The sequence below is a fragment of the Eulemur rufifrons genome, chromosome 13 (assembly GCF_041146395.1).
Source record: "Eulemur rufifrons isolate Redbay chromosome 13, OSU_ERuf_1, whole genome shotgun sequence".
NCBI classification, from domain to species: Eukaryota; Metazoa; Chordata; class Mammalia; order Primates; family Lemuridae; genus Eulemur; species Eulemur rufifrons.
The window spans coordinates 14,563,955-14,583,998 of NC_090995.1; the positions used below are offsets into that span (position 1 = coordinate 14,563,955).

At 49.2% G+C, this 20,044-nt stretch overlaps 1 protein-coding gene across 1 annotated transcript; it reads right to left on the bottom strand.

The window, feature by feature from the left end:
* Positions 1-9,041: 9,041 nt before the first annotated feature.
* PRDM8 (PR/SET domain 8) lies at positions 9,042-13,266 on the bottom strand. Its single transcript, XM_069485577.1, has 3 exons — positions 13,046-13,266; positions 11,819-12,050; positions 9,042-11,416 (listed from the first exon to the last, which is right to left on the bottom strand). Exons 1-3 carry the CDS (start codon positions 13,262-13,264, stop codon positions 9,819-9,821), a joined length of 2,049 nt encoding a protein of 682 aa, XP_069341678.1. The 5' UTR covers positions 13,265-13,266; the 3' UTR covers positions 9,042-9,818.
* Between the last annotated feature and the right edge of the window lie 6,778 nt (positions 13,267-20,044).

Genomic DNA, 20,044 nt, shown 5'->3' on the forward strand with positions numbered 1-20,044 from the left:
CATTCTTTATTTTTATACAGTTAAGGCTTTTGTCTTTAGTTTATTTGTGTCTATACTTAGAGATATGTTGTTTCTGAACTAATGTGACAAAACACTATTTTCTTTAAGGTAAAATAGGATTTAGTAAACGATTTGATGAGTGTATTAGTTTCCGAGGACTGCAGTAACAAAATACCACAGATTGGGTGGCTTAAACAACAGAAATTCATTTTCTCGCAATTCTGGAGACTAAAGGTGCAAGATCAAGGTGTTGGCAGGTTTGGATTCTACCGAGGTCTCTTTCTGGCTTGCAGATGGTCACCTTCCAGCTGTAGCCTCACAGTCACCTCTCTCGGTTATCTGTGTGCTAATCTCCTCTTCGTGTAAGGACACAGGCCACACTGGATTAGGACCCACTCCAATGACCCAGTTTTGCCTTATTCACCCCTTGAAAGGCCCTGTCTCCAAATGTGATCACATTCAGAGGTACTGGGGTTAAGTACATTCAGAGGTACTGGGGTTAAGATTTCAACATATGAATTTGGGCAGGGGGAGGGGACACAGTTCAGCTTATAACAACTAGTAACTCTACTTACATATTCAGGATACCCCACGTTTATACACTGGGATATTGTGGCATACATCCAAGAACTCCAGATCAGAAGTTGGAGTTCAAGAGCTAAGGACAGTTCTTAAGGATTATCTAACCCACGGACTCTTCACCCCTTGAGACACACAAAAGTTTTAAAGCACACCAATGAGCTGGCCCCATACCCAGATATTCTGATGAATTAATCTGCAGTGGGACCAGTCGTAAGTATATTTTTAAAAACTTCTCCACATGTTTCTAATGAAAGCACAATGAAAAGCCATGGATCTAGACAAACATTCCCCAAAGGTGGTGGGAGAATCACCCAGAGGGTTTATTAAAATGCAAATCTCAATATCCTGACCACTGCCACCGGCATTCTCCATCTCCAGAAATAGAGCCAAGCCCATTTACCAAGCTCCCCAGTAATTATTATAAAGCCTAACGTCTTGAGAAGCTCTGATCGCATCTAACCCTCTCATTTTATAGGTAAAAAGACTGAAGTTTAGAGAAGTTTGTTCATCTGAGGTTACGTAGCTAGGGAATGGCAGAGACCGAATGAGATTAGACATTAGATTTGACATCTAATCTAATTTTTTAGCATGGCTCTCTGTGCTTATAGAGAACCGTGTGGACTTTAGAATGATCTTGCAGCTACCGCCTCAGTGTTAGCCATCAGCTACCCTTTCGTGCACACATGTCCTCACATATCTCGAAGCCTAGTGAGGCAGGCTCATCACCGCTGTGTTGACATACAAGACGCATTCCAGGAGCCCATGCTGTGTTCAGGGATAACGTGCAATGTCAGAAAATGACGGGTGTTTGTGAATATCGCTTCGTACCTGGCCCTGCTGGGCTCTTCTGACGCCCTGAGACTCCAGCCCGAGTCCTCGGTGGAAGGAGCCTGCAGTAAAGAGTTAAGTGACAGAAAGTGGGGAGAAGGGTCTGTCTCCCTGTCACCGGCAGCTTATGTAGCAGGAGTCAGTGGCTTTTGAATCCACAGAGGCTTAGAGTCACCCACCGTCGGAAAGTGGCAGCCAGCAGCCAGCAAAAAACCAGCCGTGGTTGATTGCTGGGCTGGAGCGAAATATTTCCTGAGAGCAAAATATGCATAGTAGCTTAAGCGATTTTCAATTCTGCGGCTGTTACCCACTCAAGAACTGTGGCTGTGGAGAGCTCCTGGGAGCTTGGTGTCAGAGCCTGGATTAGCAAGTTCGTGAGCGTGTACCTACAAATAATATGTGACACAATTTTAGAAAACTGAAAGTATCATAATCCAAAAGATAAAAAGCAAACTCCTTGGGGGGGGGGCAGGGGCGGGTGATGATACATGAACACTTCTTAAACTTTCCGTAAAGATTTAGCTTAAAAGTTTTCTGAAACAGGGGCTTTCACACACAATTACAATTTTTTTTTGTTGTGCATAGTAATGACCCAGACTTAAGTGGAAAGGAAGAGCAATATGTGAAGACTGATCTGAAACAAAGACAGAACATCGCTGAAGATTTTTTTAAATAATGATATTTATAACAACATAATTCAACTTACCCCCAATATTTCAGGAACATAGTTTTCTAGACTGACAGACTCCTACATTTTAATTGAAGTTTTCATAGGGCTAGTTCTGACCTCTTCTCAGTGTCTCTCAAAGTGTGAATCAAGAACCCTGTGAATCCTTTGGGGCTGGTTGCTAAAAATGCAAGAGTCTAGGCCCCACAGAAGATCCATCAAATCTCTGACGGTGCCCGTGGGAAGCTGCATTTTTAACGGCTACTTAGGTGATTTAGAGAGATCTCTTCCCGTAGGACCTCTTTAATGTTCTATAGAGAGGGTTACTTTTCTTTCCTTTGTCAGCTGTTAGTATCTCTTACTTATAATAAAATTTTCTTAGAATGAGAGTCTTGGGGGAAATTATCTTCTTTTTGAGTCTTTTCCTTACTGAGTCAATGAGATTGTGAAGTCATTGTCAGAGGGACCCTCTTTTCAGCATCCTTATCTGATTCTCTAGTTGACCATGTTCCTGGCGCTTTGAGCAAGCTGTTGTAAAGAGTTAATATAAAAAGCACTCAGAAACTGTATATATTAAAACTTTAAATTGCTTCTCCTGAAATGTATTCAAAGGAAAGCCCCCATTCCAGAGAAGAGAGAAATTTGTGAGACTATATATATATATGTGTGTGTGTGTATATATATATACACATACACACACACACATATATATCTGAAAAATATATATATATCTGAAATCCCAAGTTTCTATTTCTGAGTTGTTATAAATACATGTATTTTGAATATTTAAAGGATTTAAGAAATTCAAATGTGAGCTGCTGGCAATCATGTAACTTGATGAGACTTGTTTTACCATGCTATTATCTTTACTATGCATGGAATTAAATTTTTGAGAGCTAGGTTTTCTAAATATCTCCCCGGTTTTAAGTTTAGGCATGTTTGGAGGCTTAATAAAAACTTTCAAATGCAGCCTCAAAATCAAATACCTCTGCCTTGGAAGCGGTTTTAGGCATTATCTCCCTGGGTGGAGAGGTACCTCTGCATACCAATGCTTCACCTTTACTTAAGCTGTTCCAAAATTAGAAATCAAGCCCTAAAAAAACAAATGGAGAAGAAAATGCCTTCATGTAAATTCAAACTTTTTTTCTTGCTGTTTATTTGCACAGGTGGCAATTTTGGATATCACCTTTTTGCTACCGGGGAAAGAACTAAGGATAAGGGAGATCTAAGAAAGGCCAAAGGTAAGAGACAACTGAAGATGGAGCCTCTGAGATGGAACGTAGAGAGCAGATTGAACGTCCCTGAAGGTAAGTTTCATGACATTCAGGATTTACTTAGCTGTACCTCGCCCTGCTAAAGCAAAGAGTTTAACTTGCACTGTCTCCAAAAGCATTTTACTGGACAAGATAATCTATCTTCCCTGAAGGCTGACTTGCCTCTTTCCAGGAGGGAACCTGGAGTATATTTCCTTTATTTTCTTTCTTCCACCCTCATCTGGCTCAGATGCTGGACCCCTGAGCCTCAAGAAGAAATGAACAGCATGGATACTGATTTTTCTAATTACATGATTTGCATCCATTTGGGGGCTGGGTGTCGCTGTTTGGCTATGTTTGTCTTTCTCAAAGACCCAGTGAAATCTTGCCAGAGGGGAAAACAGATCTTAATTTATGTGTTTGGGAGAAAAGAAGTCATCAAATGCTTTCTTAAAAAAAAGTTTCACACTTCACAAAAAAAGTAACAAAACACAGAAAAAGCTACTTTGAGTTGCACCGGCACACCCGCCCAGAGGCGAAGCCCCCGAGAAAAGTGTGATCCTGTGCATTGGTCCAGGTTTGAACCCTGGAAGCAAGTGTGTACAGGGATCTCGGTCAAGGGGGACTTACTTCTGGATTTCTCCTCTGAAACCCACCGTCATGCTTTTCTCTAGAGAAAATGCAAAAAAAAGGGGGGGGGATGGGAGGGATTTGGAATTGGTGGCTGGACATTTCTGGGAAGAGAAGTGAAGGGACAAAGATAATAATTTTATCTCATGATCTTTTCTCCCAAATCTCATCTCTTCTTTTTTTTGGCGGGGGTGGGGGGGCGGTTACAAAGGATCCTTATATATATTTCCCCCAAGAATTTATTCCCCAAAGAACTTGGGAAAGAGAAGAAGATATTATTTGCATTTTTCAAATCACCATTTTTTTTAGGATTAATAGGGTTACTTATGATAAAAAATAATGCATTATAGCTCAAGGTCCACTTAAAAACACTAAAAAACTTGAGCTGGAGTCAGAGATCGCTTTTGGTGATATTAACTGAAGGATGAGTATTGATCACGGACCGCCATGATCTGCACAAGGAATGTCTTCATTAGGCACCAGCACAGCATAGCTTTCTCAGCAATGTGCCATTTGTTACATAGTAACCAGGAAGGGGAATGAGCCACATTCTGCATTTTGACTATCCTTTCTACAGCAGGGAAAATGACATTAAGAACTCATAGCCTTTTTCATTCTTAGCATTATGCTGGCTTATAATATTTAAGTACTGGGAATAATTTAGAACTATTACAGCTAAGCCAGTTAAAACTATACATCCATGGATGAACCTATAGGCTTGCTCGATTATATGTCTCAAATATTTTTTCAGTGACCCTCCTGCAAGCTTGAGACACAAGCATAAGTCCTGAATAGTTACATACACATCCACAGAATCCAACCAGCTATTATTCCCATCTCTGGTTAAAAAAGGGGGTAAGATCATTAAAAGAAGTCAAGGCCACAAAAGATGTCTTACAGAGGTCCTAGAGCATCTTGCACGTGAGGAAGATAAGTTGAGGCTAGAAGCACATCGCTTTCGCCAACAGGGTAGTCAATCATATATGTTAGTACGAAAAGCTACTACATGTAGGACTGTATTTGCTTTTCAAGACACAATGCTATGTGATAAACCCACAGGTGGCATTATGCACCTGTTCAAGAAAAGGAAACTGAGATAAATAGACAGAAAGGCCACTGTTCTTTTCATTACACTGTTTTATATTCTCATCTGTCTCAGGATGACAGCCATGCTAGCAATACAATGCCAAAACATGATGAAGTGAGATTCTCAGCAGCCCTTGGGTGGGTTGTGAGAATTAAACCAAGTCAACTCATGAAAAGGACTTAATAATGCCTGCCAGTAATGTGCCTGGGTGTGTGCATTAAAATATATACGTACGTTTGTATATGTAAATTTTATGCCTGCCTATAACGTACACACACATATTTGTATACATATGCACATGTATGCAAACATGCATAGATATACATCCTAGTACACACACACACAACTTGAAAAAGGATAAGTAAATAATTAGCATAACCAGGTTAGCTATAAGTAGGATACTTGTACTAGACTTTGAACCCTAAACGTTAAAAAATAAACAAAATTTTAAAAAACTTTTTTTTTTTTTCAGTTTTTATCCACTAACCCTGGAGAATACACGTTTCTACAAAGTTCTGAGTCCCAGATCTGAAGCAGGAAAAGCAAAAGTTCCCTTAGGAATGTGAAACACAGAGGCAAAGAGCCCCTCCTCCGTGCCCAGCCGGGTTACAGAGCCGGAAGGCATCGTTCAGGCCCACCAGTTTAAGGCAGGTGTATGTTTCTGCCTCCAAATTCTGGGCTTCGTATCACCTAAGATGTATTTGGAGGAGACAAAGGAGGTGGCCCAGTTTCTCACCCCATCCTTCCTTAGCTCTTGGGCAGGCTAACTTTTCTGCACGCTTTTGGAGGTCTTTTGTCAGCTTCAGGGGAAGGCAAGGCAATTTGCAAGCTGGGAGGGGCTGTCCTGTGCGTGGGCGTGGGCGGCGGGGCCGGGGCTGGCGCTGGCCCCCCTCCTCCAGCCCCAGCGTGCCAGGGGGGACACTCAGTGCCCAGGGAGGGGACGGTGCAGTCTCCCGCTGGGGTGGCGCGGCCACTGTAGCAGTCAGTGGCCTGGATGGCAGGACGTCCCCAAGGCAGATGCTGAAAAGAGGGAAAAGAGTGTGGAGGTGGGAAGGAGGCGAGGGAAGGGAAAACGGGAGATACCACAGAAAACCTAAAACCTCCCAGCGGAGGCGAGCTGTCGCCGTTTGCGTCCGCGGTGCGCGCCGCCTCCTCCACCACCCGCGCAGGCTGCACCGCCCCGGGGGGCCTCGGAGGGGGGTCCCGGCCGGCTGGGGGTGCAGGCAGAGCCCGCAAGTGCGGACCACCAAGGCGAGGCCGCTCTGGGGCTCCGGCCCTCGGAATGAGGCAGGGCAGTGGGGTGACAGTTGTGGGTGCCACCGGTTTCCCAGTGCAGGGCCAGGCTCCCTGGCAGGGCGCCGGGGGAGGGCAGCCGCGGAGGAGGACACTTAGAACACAGCAGCGCGGGTCAGAGGGCCGGCACCTGGCATGCGGACCCGGGCGAGGAAACCCTGTCCCCATCGCGGCTCCGACGGCGGCACCTCCCTGTCGGCCACTCGCACCCGCGACTGCGGTCCCAGCACGCAGGCTGTGGCGTCCAGGGCCGCAGGGTAGCAGCGGGCAGCGACCGCTCGGATCTCCCTCTGCCCGGTCCTTAGGGCCCGCGGCTCGGGCCCTGGAAGCTCAGGCCACGTGCCCGGACCTCGAGGGACCAGCCTGGCTTGCAGCCTGCATGACCCCGTGACCTTGCTTCCTGCGAAGCCCCATGCAGACCGTCACCGCCCCAGCCGCCGCTAGCCTGGGAAGGTGGGAGGAGTTATGGCATTCTGGAAACTTCCCTGTGAGAAGGTTCAGGCCCAGGAGAGGGTTAGGAGACATCTGAAAGCTTGAAAATGCAGCATTCTAATAAAACATCTCTGAGTTTGCCTTGGCTGAAGGCAACACTAGTTCTGGGCACCCTTCCCATACTACTTCCCGCCCAAACGGGCCTGTGGGCAGACCGAGGAGCACAGCTGCCCGGCCCGAGCGTGGGCACCTGCCCGGGTCGCCTGCGCAGTGGCTCGGCCAACGCTGGTCTCTCCTCCCTCCTGTGTGGCTATGTTAACGACCGGGGAAAACACTGGCTCACTGAGTGTCTACACGTGTCCTTTGGAAAACACGAGTCCATACTGTAAGGAAGTCCTCTGCAAAAAGCAATATCTGCCTACCTTTTCCTAGACCTCATTGCATCCCTGAATCCTCAACATACAATGAATCTGCCTTCGTGAAAAGGAGATTCCAGAGGGATCAGATAGAAAGGAAAAGGGCAAAGTTTTGTTTCTGGTTTATTTTTTTTTTTTGTATTGAAAATTAGGCCCCAGGACGATCTGCCTGTGTGTGTGTGTGTGTGTGTGTGTGTGTGTTTTCAAGAGATTTTTGCTCTAGAGATCCACTCGTGTCCCAGCCATGGACAATTTAGCCTGCCTGACTTTAAATTGTGATTTAAAGATCTCTTGAGGCCCATCTTCCATGTGCCCCCCCCCCAATCTTCCTCACTTCACAATCAGTCTTGGTTTTTCTCTAGAAAGCTTCCTTTATGTTCAGTTGGAGACTGATGAACTCATTAGGAAAAAAAAACAAAACAAAACGATTTAGCAGTGCTAGAAATGCTTTGGAGATGGTAGAACCTACCTTGCTCATTTTACACATGAGAAAACCAGGCTACAGGCAAATGATGTCAACAGTAATGCAGGGTCCCATTAGTGAACAGCAGGGGTAGAACCAGAATTTTGGACTTCTCACCACACCATGCTGGAGATGAACGTAGCAGGTCATCCAACAGTTGCCTAGGAAAACTGAGAGCAGGCCTCAAAGAAGTGCACCACGAGAAGGTATTTGGATGATCGTAAGGAGGCCAATCTGCTTCTTCAGCAACCTGGGCCACACTCTCTATAGATTCATCTTTTTGCTCTACATCTAGTCTTTACCTGCTTCCTGCCCTGATCATAACTTGTTTTGGAGAAACCTTGAGGTAATGAAGGCTTTAAAAACCTTTTAGGGGAAGCCATTAAAAAGCCTGTAGTGAGACCTTTTTTGTATGTTTCCCATTTCAGAGCCTTTCACAAGACATAGGGGAAGGTCTTCAGGATGTGAAGGAAGGAAGGAGGGAAAAAATGAGATAACTCCTGTGATAGCTAAACTGGTGTAGAGTCTGTTTCTAGAGCAGCAGTAGGGTGATTGTGGAGATGTCTGCTGATAATGTGCATGCTCCCCTAAGGCTACAGCGTCGTTGTTGCTTGGTTTTATGTCTCATGGTTGCTGGTCATATCAGATACACCTAGACACGCACACTCTGTTTAACTAAGAATTATTATCAGTACATGAAGAGTACAGAGAGACCTTTCATAAACGGAAGGGTGGGGGGAGGAGGAAAACTGTCGGGTTCTTCTGTATTATGATGTTTCCGGACTAGTATCCCCTCCCCCCAGAGGCTGTGCAGCTGTTGAAGGCTTTAGAAGGAAAACTGGGCCCTGCAATATCTACACTGCCATCAAACCATGGTCATTTCACTTTGGTTTCTAGGGAAACTCCCTACAGGGTCTCTTAACAGATAATGAAAGAACGCCAGTGTAATGATATTGGGGTACGAGATACTCTTCTGTGCAGGCATCACTAGTAGAACCTACAGTGTACTTTTCCTCTGGTCTCCCAGATCCAGGCCCAAGTATTGTTTGTCTCAATCCATTTGTGAAGATGCTAATTATTGTGCTGCTGAAAAGCATGCTGACGTCCCAGTGGCAGGTTAGCTGCATGGCAGGCATCTCTGTCTAAATGATTCGTCTTTGATCAAGAAGCCCAACACTTTCCAGCTAAAGATTTTCCAAGTGATAATCAAAACATCTTCTTTTAGGCTCAGAATGGGCTTAGAGTAAATACATGCAAATAGGGCCAGGTTTACCATTCCTCTCTTTTGCTCTTTGTTCCCTTCTTTTCAGGGACTCGGTGAAAATAAATGGTATCTACTCAAAGTATAGTCCTTAGTTATCAAAACACAAAATAAAAACTTTCCAAATAATTGCTTTGAAGAAAATAGTCATTTATTGTCAAAGCATCCAACATACCCAGATAAACTATAAAGTTTAATAAATCTTTCCAGGGATAAAAGAAACACATAACTATTCAGACTCCATTTCACTGGCACAAAATTACACTTTGTATTAAAAGGAAATACATATTTACATAATCGATGACATTCTTCATTGAAGTCCATAATCATTTCATTATACATGCACTTCCCCCTGGAAACTCAAATTGAATGGTGACTCCCCTTTTTATTCATTTTGCTTATTTTTGTAAGAACACAAACTGTCGTCCAGAAATGCAGAAAGCATCTCACCCTCCTTCTTTACTTTATATCTAAAATAAATTTTGCCCTTACATATAATTATTACATCTAAACTGTAAGTGCTTAATAATTTAAGTAGAAACGTATGACAAATGCATCAATATGTTGCAATATATGACATTTAAAAAATGTACCTTTGCTTTTGGGAAAGTGAAAATGCGTGCATTCAAAAGAAACCCCCCTCAAACGACCCACCCAATCAAAACTCCACCTTCCTGGCTCGCGTGTATGTGTGTGTGTGTGTGTGTGTGTGTCTCCCAGGTAAACATTTCAAAGAGAAGGTTCCTGGGGGTTGGGAACATGTGTTGGAGCATGTGTGTGGGGGTGCGTGGGGGTCTGAGTGCAGGGTTTCGGGGCGCAAGGAAGGGGCGGCTGTTCTCGCGTGCTTTTTCCTGCAGGTGGCTTGACGGTGCGCGCGCGCGCGTGGAAAGCTGGGGTCCTCCGCTGTCAGTTGTGCGAGGTCATGTGCCTGGAGAGGTGGTGGCGCTCCCTGAAGGACTCGTTGCAAATGGGGCACTTGAGCTTCTCCTCCCGCCGCCGCTTCACCAGGGGCTCCATGGCGTACTCCTTTTTGTGGTGCGACCTCATGTGGTACACCAGGTCGGAGGTCATGCGGAAGGAGGCGTTGCACTTGGCGCACCAGTTCTGCGCGGGCAGACACAGCGACGTGAAGGAGGGCGGCAGCAGCGTGAGCGCCGAGGGCAGCTGCAGCTGCAGGGGACCCGCCGCCGCCGCCGCCGCCGCCGCGGCCGAGCTCTTGGGCCAGAAGGCGGTGGCGTAGAGGAAGGGGCTCTGCTTGGGCAGGCCGCCCCCCGCGCTCGGCAGGGCCCCGCAGCCGCCGTTCAGGTCCGCGGCCCCCTGCAGCTTCACGGCCAGCGGGTCGGCCGCGGCGGGGTACAGTCTGGTGGGGCCCACGCCGTCGCCGGGGTGGCAGGGCTCGAGCGCGCCCAGCTTCTGGCCCAGCACGAGCGGGGACAGCTGCGCGAAGGAGCGCGCGGGCTGCGAGAAGGCGCTCTTGCGCTCGTCCGCCGCGGCGCCCTGGCCCCCGCCCGCGCCGCCCGGGCCGCCCGCGCCCCCCGCGCCGCCGCCCGCGCCCGCCGCGCCGCCCAGCTGCGGCACCGACGTGAAGGCGCTGCCCCGCGCGGGGCTGCCGCCCTCCAGCCGGCCGGGCAGCGGCGCCCCGGGCCGCGGCGCCAGCAGCTTCTCGGCGCCCCCCGGCGACGCGGCTGCGGGCGTGGCGGGGCCGCCGCCGCCGCCCCCGGCGTCCTGGTCCTCGGCGGCGACGCCCGCGCCGTCGGCCGTCGCCTCCTCCTGCTGGCCGGCCGCGCGCGCCGCCTTCTTCACCTCCACGAAGGCGCTGCGCTTGGCCTCGCCCGTCTCGGGGCTGGGCGGCGCGAAGAGGCGGCCGTTGTCCTCCAGGCCGAAGTAGCTGCCCGCGGCGCGGTACTGCTGCGGCGTGCACACCAGGTCCTCCTTGGACGCCGGCGGGGGCCGCTCGGCGAAGCGACCCCGGGCCCCCGCCAGCCCCGCGCCGCCGCCGCCGCCGCCGCCGCCGCCCTCCGCCGCGTCCTCCGGGAACTTCCTCTTGGCTTTGCCGCCGCCGCTGGCGACGCCGTCGGGACTCAGCTCCGCCTCCTGGTGGCCGCCGCCGCCGCCGCCGAGACCCGGGCCCGGGGAGCAGCTGCTGCCCCCGCGCGAGTTCTCCAGCTCCCGGGCCAGGTTGTGGAAGTCCGTGGACGGCTTCGCGCCGCTGCCGCCGGCCGCGGCGGGCGGGTTCCCGCTGTCGGGGGACGCGGCCGGGTAGTGGTGGAGCGGGCCGGCTTTGCAGAACTTGGGGGCCGGGCCCAGGGGCGCGTCCTGCGGCTGCTGCTGGTCCTTGCCGCCGCCCCCGTGGTCCTTGGCGCCCGCGCCGCCGCCGTGCTCGTCGTGGGGACTCATGTCCGCGGTGTGCAGTCTCTTGGGGCAGCGGAAACGCAGGTGCGCCACGTAGGGGAACTCAAACTGGAATCGCTGGCTGCATTCCAGGCACGTGTAAGGGGACGACCCTGCTTAGTGAGCAGACGCCACATGCGCGCACACACCACCCACACACACACACACACACACACACAGCGCATGATTACTCAGCGTCGCCCCCAGGCCAGCTCGTCGTCATCCCCTTCGCAAATCTACCTTCCTGTCCCAGGGCCCGAGCGTCCCAGGAAGAATACACTGTCCCACCTGCCCTAACCTTCCCCCTTGCTTGGGGAGGTTTGCAGTCATCACGCCAGTGTGCCCTGCTTGTCCTCACCTGTGTGTCTCAGCTTCGTTCTGAACTGCGTCTCAGAAGCCTCCTGCGAGGCACCCAGCGGGGACAAAGCCCACCACGCCGGGATGCGCCCGCACCGCCCCCGCTTCTCTGCCCGCCCAGCGAAGGGCCCACGTGCGGGGCTCTCGAGCCAACCTACCGTTCATCTTGCTGTGGCTTCGGGCGGGGCAGAGCAAGAGCAGCGCGGTCAGCTCCTTCCCGTACCAGACCAGTAACTCCTCGTCCTTGGCGATCCTGCGGAGAGAGCGGTAGAACAGCTGTCCGGTTTTGATGTAGGCTTCCAGGTTCTGCTCTTCCTTATCCCTGGCTGACTGGACCAGTCGCAGCCACATGAGACCTTCGGAGGAGCCGTTTGCCGCTGAGGTGTCCACCTGCAGTTTAAAACAGAAGGAAGAAGGCGAGAAAGAAGAGGGGAGAGAGACGCGCGTGAGACAATGAAGCCAGAGGAACTAGGATCGTGTCCTCTATGTTAGTCTTTTCCCAAAATGATCTGAGACCAAGCTTCCAAAAATCTGACCTAACTTGGGACCTGTCCTCATGTGTGTGGTCAGGGGGTGAGATAACCCATCCCGCAAAACACCTCATCCATTAGATTTAAGTCAACGTTTTCATATATTGGTAGAACACCCAACGAAGGGAGTTTCTTGAAATTTAGAGTTAACCTCTTGAGAATTTACTTCTACGTTATCCCACATTACAAAGGCATAGGGAATTTTGTTCGTTTCAGGGGGTGGGGGGAAGCAAGCTTAAATCTTAGACATTACGTGACATTCATTTTCCTAACTTTGGCTGGAACAATTGGTAGCTTTTCTTTGTAAAGAAAGAATAGGAAGTCAGAGGCCTTTTAGCTTCAAGCTAAAACACCTGGATTTAGTGGTGCTTTACTGTCAAAACCAGCAACATTTTAATTTAAATACGAACTCTGGGCACTAGCTAATGTTGCCAAAGAAAGTAATATTTAGAGGTTGAGAAAGCCTCCCACATTGGAAGGCAAATATACCCAATACTTGTAAAAAGTACTTTCAGAAAGTAATTAGTATGCAAATAGCCTCAGCCTCAGTGACATCCCCCAAAGAGTTTAGGAAGTCACGTTCATCACCAGGAAAACCCAGAACTGAGACACTGATTTAGATCTTTCTGACATTCCAAATCAAATTTTGTTACTTATTCCAGAAAATCAGTTGACAATAATTTGAGTTTAATTTTCCTTTGATACTCTTTGGTGTGTAAGATGGGATTGCTTGCATTATTGCATTTTCTACATTCAAAACCTGTCTCCACTTGTCATTAGAATGAGTCTTAGTTCATTTTCGACAGGACATTGCCCTGATACACCTACCCAGCACTGGCTGAGACTGAGACTCACCCGGAAGATATACGGCACTGTTCTCTTGTCCGTAGACTTGAGTGCGATGAAAGCTATGCTGTCGTACAGGGACGTGTGGCTCAGGACACAGGGACCGAATATGGCATTCTCAGGGATGTCGCAGGTGGTATAAACGCTGGTAAAAATGTCTGTCAGACATTGCTGGACAGCCTTGGCATCTCCATCCCAGATGCCTCTCTGGATACCTGAATCCTCCATCACTGCAGATGGATACACAGCACAAGGAAGTGAGTTACGTGACTCCTTTGACCGCCGTGAACACCCAGGCCGAACATCTCAACTACCAGACACGCTTTCCTGGCACTTCCCTGATTTTTGCATAGCTCTCATTTCAGAACTAAAGCAGATTAACCTGGCATATTTTAAAGATGCAAATAAAGGATACTTTTAAAACATAGTAATTGGAATAATCAGAGATCCGGAGCTGGCTGGCTGCTTGGAAGAAAGAAAAGAAAGGGATAGGAAACAGGAGATCATTTTTGCATTGCCTTGCTGTTGATTGGGGTTTAGAGGTGAAGGTGAGGAGAAATAATACTATTTTTTTCCAGCCTATAGATTTTCCTGACTGGAAGAAACTTCTCACCCTTGGGGAGAAGATCCTTTCCTCCTATGTATTGAACTGGATGCCCAAGAGCCCATTTTTTCTTTTCTTCCAAAGAGGGGAGCAGCGTCAGCGGGCGGGCAGAGAGAGACAGCGGAGCATGGCGAATGGATTTCAAGCGGAGTGTCAGGCCCACTAATTCCGTGTCAGCTAACCTTTCTCTGCAGCCTACAAGAAGGGACGTATGTCTGCTCATTACCATAATCCAACACTGTCCCTCCGAGGCTTTAATTAAAAGCAGCAAGCAGAGGTAATTTTTTTTTTCTCGACATGCTTATTTATGGATGAGAGTGAATCCCAGATACCTTGTCATACAAGGGGGTGGATGGAGTCACATGTGGATCATGAAGTGAGCAGGTACAGGACAGGCGGGAAGTGTCCCCTGTCTGAAAGACTGTGTGTAATGACTGATGCATTCTCACTCCCCCCATACGACCCTGTTTGGGCAGGAGGGGGCAGACCTGCTTGAGTGGTCTCAGTGGGCTCTCCAGCTGTTTAATCCGCAGCAATTTAGAAAGTAATGCCCCAGCGGAGGGTTCTCTATTAAGCTATCATAAAGGGACATTTACCCTCCTGTGCTACTGGACACCCCCTACAATATTTACCATTTTTTTAAAAAAACCACCGGTATTTAAAATTTTAAACTAGCTTTGAACTAGCTGCATTGTTTACTGTTTCTGACTCATCAAAAGATTCCTCTAAGTTTGTTTTATCCTAATAATGTCACAATGGGCAGTAATTTATGTATGTTTTGTGTAACTAAAGTAGCAGGAAAGAGTAGACCTAATTCTTTCCCTGCAATGCTGTTCAATATGGAATAATATTAGTAATGTCTATTTTTATCTTAATATCTATCAACCAATTAATCTTACAAATGTGATTACAAGGCAGAGTTTTGTTGTTTTTTGTTTTTTGTTTTTTTCCTTTCCAGCTAGCATTGCCTGAAACTTTGGTCAGCCTTTTTCCATTCATTCTCCTGCATCCTCCGATGTCAGGTGTTGGGCTGTATCTGCCAGACAGCGGCAACAAGGGGAAATATCCATAAAGTGGAAACTTTATTATACTACATCATCTATCCCTGGGCATTTTTACCCCACACAAAGTCGCCTTCCTGATTTCCAGTTGCAAATCAAAATATATTTTTTTAAAAAAATCAGAACCTCTCATCTCATTTTCAACGGAATCCTGTTCTCGCCTTTTCAATTTCTTTCAATTCAGCGTTTTATGCCCCAATTTCTCTCCTCCTCTAAAAAAAAAATCTCTTTCACACAAGCGATTCATTGTGTTGGGAGGTCGCCCCGTCACTTCGGGCGACAGCAGGGACACAGTCATTAAAATGCAGTTCTACCTAACAATACGGCGAAAAGGTCCTCGCTACGCCGCGCTCACAGCGGTCCGCGTCGCCGCGGCGGCCGCCACGAGCCTCCAGCCGGTCACAATAACCGCGGGGGAAGAGCCTGAGCCCGGGCCCGCGTGCGGTCGCCTCTGCCACCCAGCTTGTCGCAGCTCGGCGTCCTGCTCTAGGCCCCGGGTTCTATGCACTCGGGGGCGCTCCCCGGAGCCGCCGCCGGCTCGCAAACACCGGTCGCCGCCGCCGCCAGGCGTCCCTCCGGGCGGGCATTGTCTGGCGGCCGCCTGCCGGTCCCCGCTTCCCGGCAAAGCGCTCCCCGCCCGCTCCTCCTCTTGTACCATCGCGCTGGCAGTAGAGACCCCCTCGACCATTATTTCCCCTCTCTTCTGGATGGGGAGCGACGGGGACAACGTTTTCGACTCTTCCCACCCAACCTGCCTCCTTCCCATCCCCCCCCCCCCCACATCGAGGCGAACAGACTCACCAGGGATGAGGTCAGGAGCCGATCGCCCAAATCAGGCCACCTGGAACTGCGGAGCTGCAAGGGCGCCTCTGTCCGCCTATTGTGTCAGTGTGTTTCCATGTCCGGAGGGTCGGAGTTGCTGTCAGGTGGGCTCGGCCTGGACAGAGAGGAGAGAGCTGGGGAGCCGCGGAGAGAAAGATGGGGGCGAGGGAGGAGAGAGAGACGGAGAGAGTTGTACAGATGGACCCGACGCAGTGACTGACTGGCGCGCAGACACACACTTTTTGTTTGCTGCCCATAATCTGCCCAATGACGCGTGACAGCCCACGTCCCCTCCCTTTAACTCTTTGCTGGGCCGGGCGCTCCCTCCGGCGCCGCCTGCGTCGCAGCCCTGTCCCAGGCCTGCCCGCGCCCGGGTCCCGCGCCCTCCGGGCGGGGCGACCCGCCTGCCCCTGCGGCCCGGGCCCTCTGGGACGGCGAGGAGGGGGAACTCAGTTTCCAGATTGGAGAGGAAGGCACCAAGAGGACTGGCGAGGCCCTTTTTCCCCTTCCGCTGGGCACTTGGAGAACCTGCGACAGGACTGGACAGCCAGTGCGTGCGCGGATCCCGCGCGCGTTTCCCGGAGTCTGAGTCCGCGCAGGGGAGGGAGCTGCGGACGGGCCCGAGGGACCCTCTGGCCACCGAGCCGCCGCCGGTGTGCGCGGCTAGTTGCACGGGGTGATAAACTGGCGCCAGCTCTCTGCCGAGCGCTCGCAGCGCCAGCCCTCCCGTGCACACGCAGGAAGGATGCGCTTTGGTGAGAACTTGGCTCAGCCTCCTCGTGGCCCAGGGGATGGGATCAGGGCGTAGAGGGAGGACGTCGCCAGGTCTCGGAAGCGGACTAAGAGAGGCGTTCTGGTCTCAGGGCAGGTAGCTGGGCTGGCGGCAGGGACTGGTAGGACGGGCACAGGTTACTGGACTCGAGCTGTTCCTGCTCTTTTACCCTCTGCGTGGTGCGATCCGCTTAGTCGCCGGAGGATCCCACAACGGGGGCTGCCAGCACTCGACGACCTCGGGGTGGGGGTGGGGAAAGGGTGATGCAAAGTAAAAATTATTGCTGAGATGGGCTCCCGAGAGCTTTTCACGTCCAACGGGCGGTGGATGGAGCTGCCCAGACCGTCTCCGGAGCCTCGTTTGTGCGCTAGGCCACTTAGAGGCGCTGGCTCGCCCTTCAGTGATGCCAATGACTTGGGGTCTTTAACAGCCTGAAAGTTGACTCCTTCTACAGGGGCAGCGACACAATTTCACTGGGAGCTCACGGGGTTCCTTTCTGCAGTTCAATTCTCTGCTTCTGAGGGGAAGCGAGGCCTTCGAGTAGCTTAGACAGTCCCTCACCTCCCTCGGCCCCACCCACACCATGACTGCTCTGAAGTGGGCCATCCCGTAGCATTAGGGGACATCGGATTGAGTAGCTGGCTAAGTGGAGCAAGCAGAACCACGACTTAAAGGGGAGACAGCTTTGGCTTTTTCCAGTGTTGAAACAGGTGAGTATCTGGAGTAGGCAAGTTGGCAGAGAGCAGCTCAGCTTGTTATTTTGATCCTCTTGCAGCTCTGAGACCCTCTCTGGAACCCAGCGGGGCAGGGAGGCTCTGACTGCCCGGTGTCTGAGGTCTAAGGAGGCCAGGGAAGGGTTTGGCCCTGGAGACAGGAAGCGTGGGCAACTTCCCACTAAATTCATTCTCTGCCTTTGTCCCTGTCTGTGTGTGTGTGTGTGTGTGTGTGTGCTCCCTTGTCTTTTCTGGTCGGCACCCCATGCAACTTCCCCAGTCCTTCTAATCAGAACCGCTGTGTAGGGACTCAGGGAAGCAAGGGCTGCAAAATCCCCATATATTGAGAGAAAGTGGAGAATTCTTCCATATTTTTCAAGTTAGCTACTGACTTTACAAAGAAAGCTTTTTGCAAATCTTCATCTTAAAATGTCTTTTCTCTTGTGCAAATAGGTGCAGCTTTAAATAGCTTGGCGAAGGGTGACTCCTAATGACCAGGGCTCAGTGCAATGAGGCTCTCACAGGTCTGTGTATGAGAATTTGCAGCTGTGTGTAGCGACCAATTGTCTTACGACTGGCTGCTCCATTGAATACGAGATTCACACACACACACACACACACACACACGCACCAGAAATGAAAGTATTTGCCCTCTCCCATCACTTCTTTATAGGAAAGGAGGGAGAATTAGAAATGTCAAAAGAGTTGTCTCAAACATCTGGGGAAATAACCCTCAGGCTTGAAGAATAATGACCAGATATTTAAGTGGATTTGGAGAAGAAGAAAGAATAAAAAGAAAGGGCGGAGGAGGCACAGGTGTGAACAACAGCAAGTTAAGATAGAAGTGGCTATGGGAGCGTTGTGGTCCCTTAGAAACCACAGCCTGATACAGGCAATAGTGGGCACTGCGGAGGGCGGCCTGGTGATGTTCAGGGACATCATTCCATTAATCTGTTGAACTGGCCACTCCTTTGTGCCTTCTTTTGCTGCTACCTAGAGAATAGGAAGTCTGTCTTTTTCAGGAAAAGTCATCTGTCCATACAAGCCACTTCAAAAAATCCTCTTACCTAATTATAAATATAAAAGTATCCAGTACAAGGGCATTTAGAAAACAAACCCTAAGTGGAAGGCATTTGTGTGTGTGTGCTTGGCCTTTCTCTTATTAAATTTAGAGAACATTTAGACTGGGTCTTCTCTGAAGCCTGAAGACTTGACTCCGGTTTGCACAAAATCATGTTTCTAGTCCTTAAGTTGAGCGTGGGAGAGCTTGACCTTCCAAGTCACAAGCTAGAAAATAGCTGAAATTCTAGACATCAGAGAGGGGAGAGATTTATTGAGAATCTGGCCATCAGATGTTGCAGTTCAGTTTCACTCTTTTGCCCTCTGATTAGATTTTCCCTCCTCCTTTCAGGTAAACACCTCTAAATAAAGGCATTTCTCACATTTTATGAAGGCAACCAATTCTTTGTCTTATGGATTAAATGACTGACATAAACATGAGTGATATTAAGTTGAAATTCTTACTTGGAGAGCTTTCTAAGTATTTTAAGTGGTACCCATTTTGCTTGGTAATATAAATGGTCTAAATGACAATCATTAATAGAAGATAAAGAAAATCTACAAATTATTTTTATTTCTCCAGGAATTCATGGGCTAAAATGGTGCGTAAACTACTTTGGCATCATTGTGCATTGTTACTGACTGAAACTCGCGGATACTAAATGAAGGGTGGAGGCATTTATTCAGCTTCAGACAGTCCTATAAAAACGTGCCTCAGTCAATAGTTTTATGTAATTCCCACGGAACAATGGGTTTATGCATATATCTGAAGCTCTCTTCCCTAGGATTTTATTTCCAATTAAATGATTAGAAGAATGACAATGAAAAGTAGGTATGCTCACCTTGCTCCACTGTAGCAAGACTCCTTGTAGTTGTGGTAAGAAATGCATGTGTAGGAAACTGCAGTCTTGTGTTGGAAGAGAAGCCTGAGAGAGGTTGATGAATGATTCTCCGAGGTGGTGCCTTTTAAGACCTAAGTGGGAGGGTGGAGAAAAGGGTGAGAAAGAAAATCTAATTCTTAGAGAGTATGAGAATGGGAATGCCCTTTCTCCTCCCAGGGTCAAGAAATGAGGCCCAAACTATCTCAACTGCTGTGACAGGAGGCAGGTGACCTCTCGGAGAATAATTTCACTTAAAGTTTATTACCACGTAAGAGTGAAACCCCGTTTTTCTTTTTCTATTTCTTTCTAGTCCTGGTTCATTCCCCTCGAATCCTATTTCCAAAGCACTATGCAGCAAAAGCTTGGTTGTCAAAAGAGTGTGGCAATTCATGGCGGAAGGGGGAAAACACACTGGGACACCAGAGGATGCCAACGAAACAGACGGCGGCGGCTCCTTCCTAAGCTTATTAATTTCCCACAGGGAGATCTCTGGAAGGGGCTGGGAGGGTTGGGGGAGGCAGAGAACAGAATGTGAAGGAGCAGTATTGCCTTACTGAGCCACGCCATTCAGAATGGGACGTTCTCAGGGCTAAACTTGACTACTTGTATATGGAAGAGAAACAGAAATGGTGGCTTCATGGGTAAACTTAGGGCTGTGCCAAAAATGCTGCTCAGAGGCTTGTTAACTCATTGTCTATCACTTTGCTTCTACCCAGAGAAGGATGTTTGGGCGGGTTTAAAAAGAGAAAGCAGGAGCTTATCTTAATCTGATATTTCATTGTATTTTTATTTGTTCACATTTTGGGGAGTCAAGAAAAGCCAGGCTTGCTGAGCTGGATCATGGTTTGCAGGGATGAGGAGGCACTTTGTTTTTTATAAATCTGCATGGCAAGCCCAGTCTGGGTCTGTTCCTCACCCTAAGTATTGTGGTTGGTTCGCTGGGTGATAAATGAGGAAATGTTTCCCAGGCGGGTTCTGTGAAAGGCAGAGACTCAGGGGCGGATAATTTTGCAGCTTTGAGGAGGGACTGCAGGCAGCCAGCTGTAGGGATTATTGCTCCCGACTCACACACACTTTCCTCTCTTCAGCTTTTCCT

Bases quoted from the DNA above. Each gene is read 5' to 3' on its own strand.
- PRDM8 (XM_069485577.1), bottom strand. From the start codon at position 13,264: ATGGAGGATTCAGGTATCCAGAGAGGCATCTGGGATGGAGATGCCAAG. The intron at 12,051-13,045 runs GTGAGTCTCAGT...TTTAAACTGCAG, and splicing joins CAGTGCCGTATATCTTCCGG to GTGGACACCTCAGCGGCAAA. The intron at 11,417-11,818 runs GTAGGTTGGCTC...CTCACTAAGCAG, and splicing joins AAGCCACAGCAAGATGAACG to GGTCGTCCCCTTACACGTGC.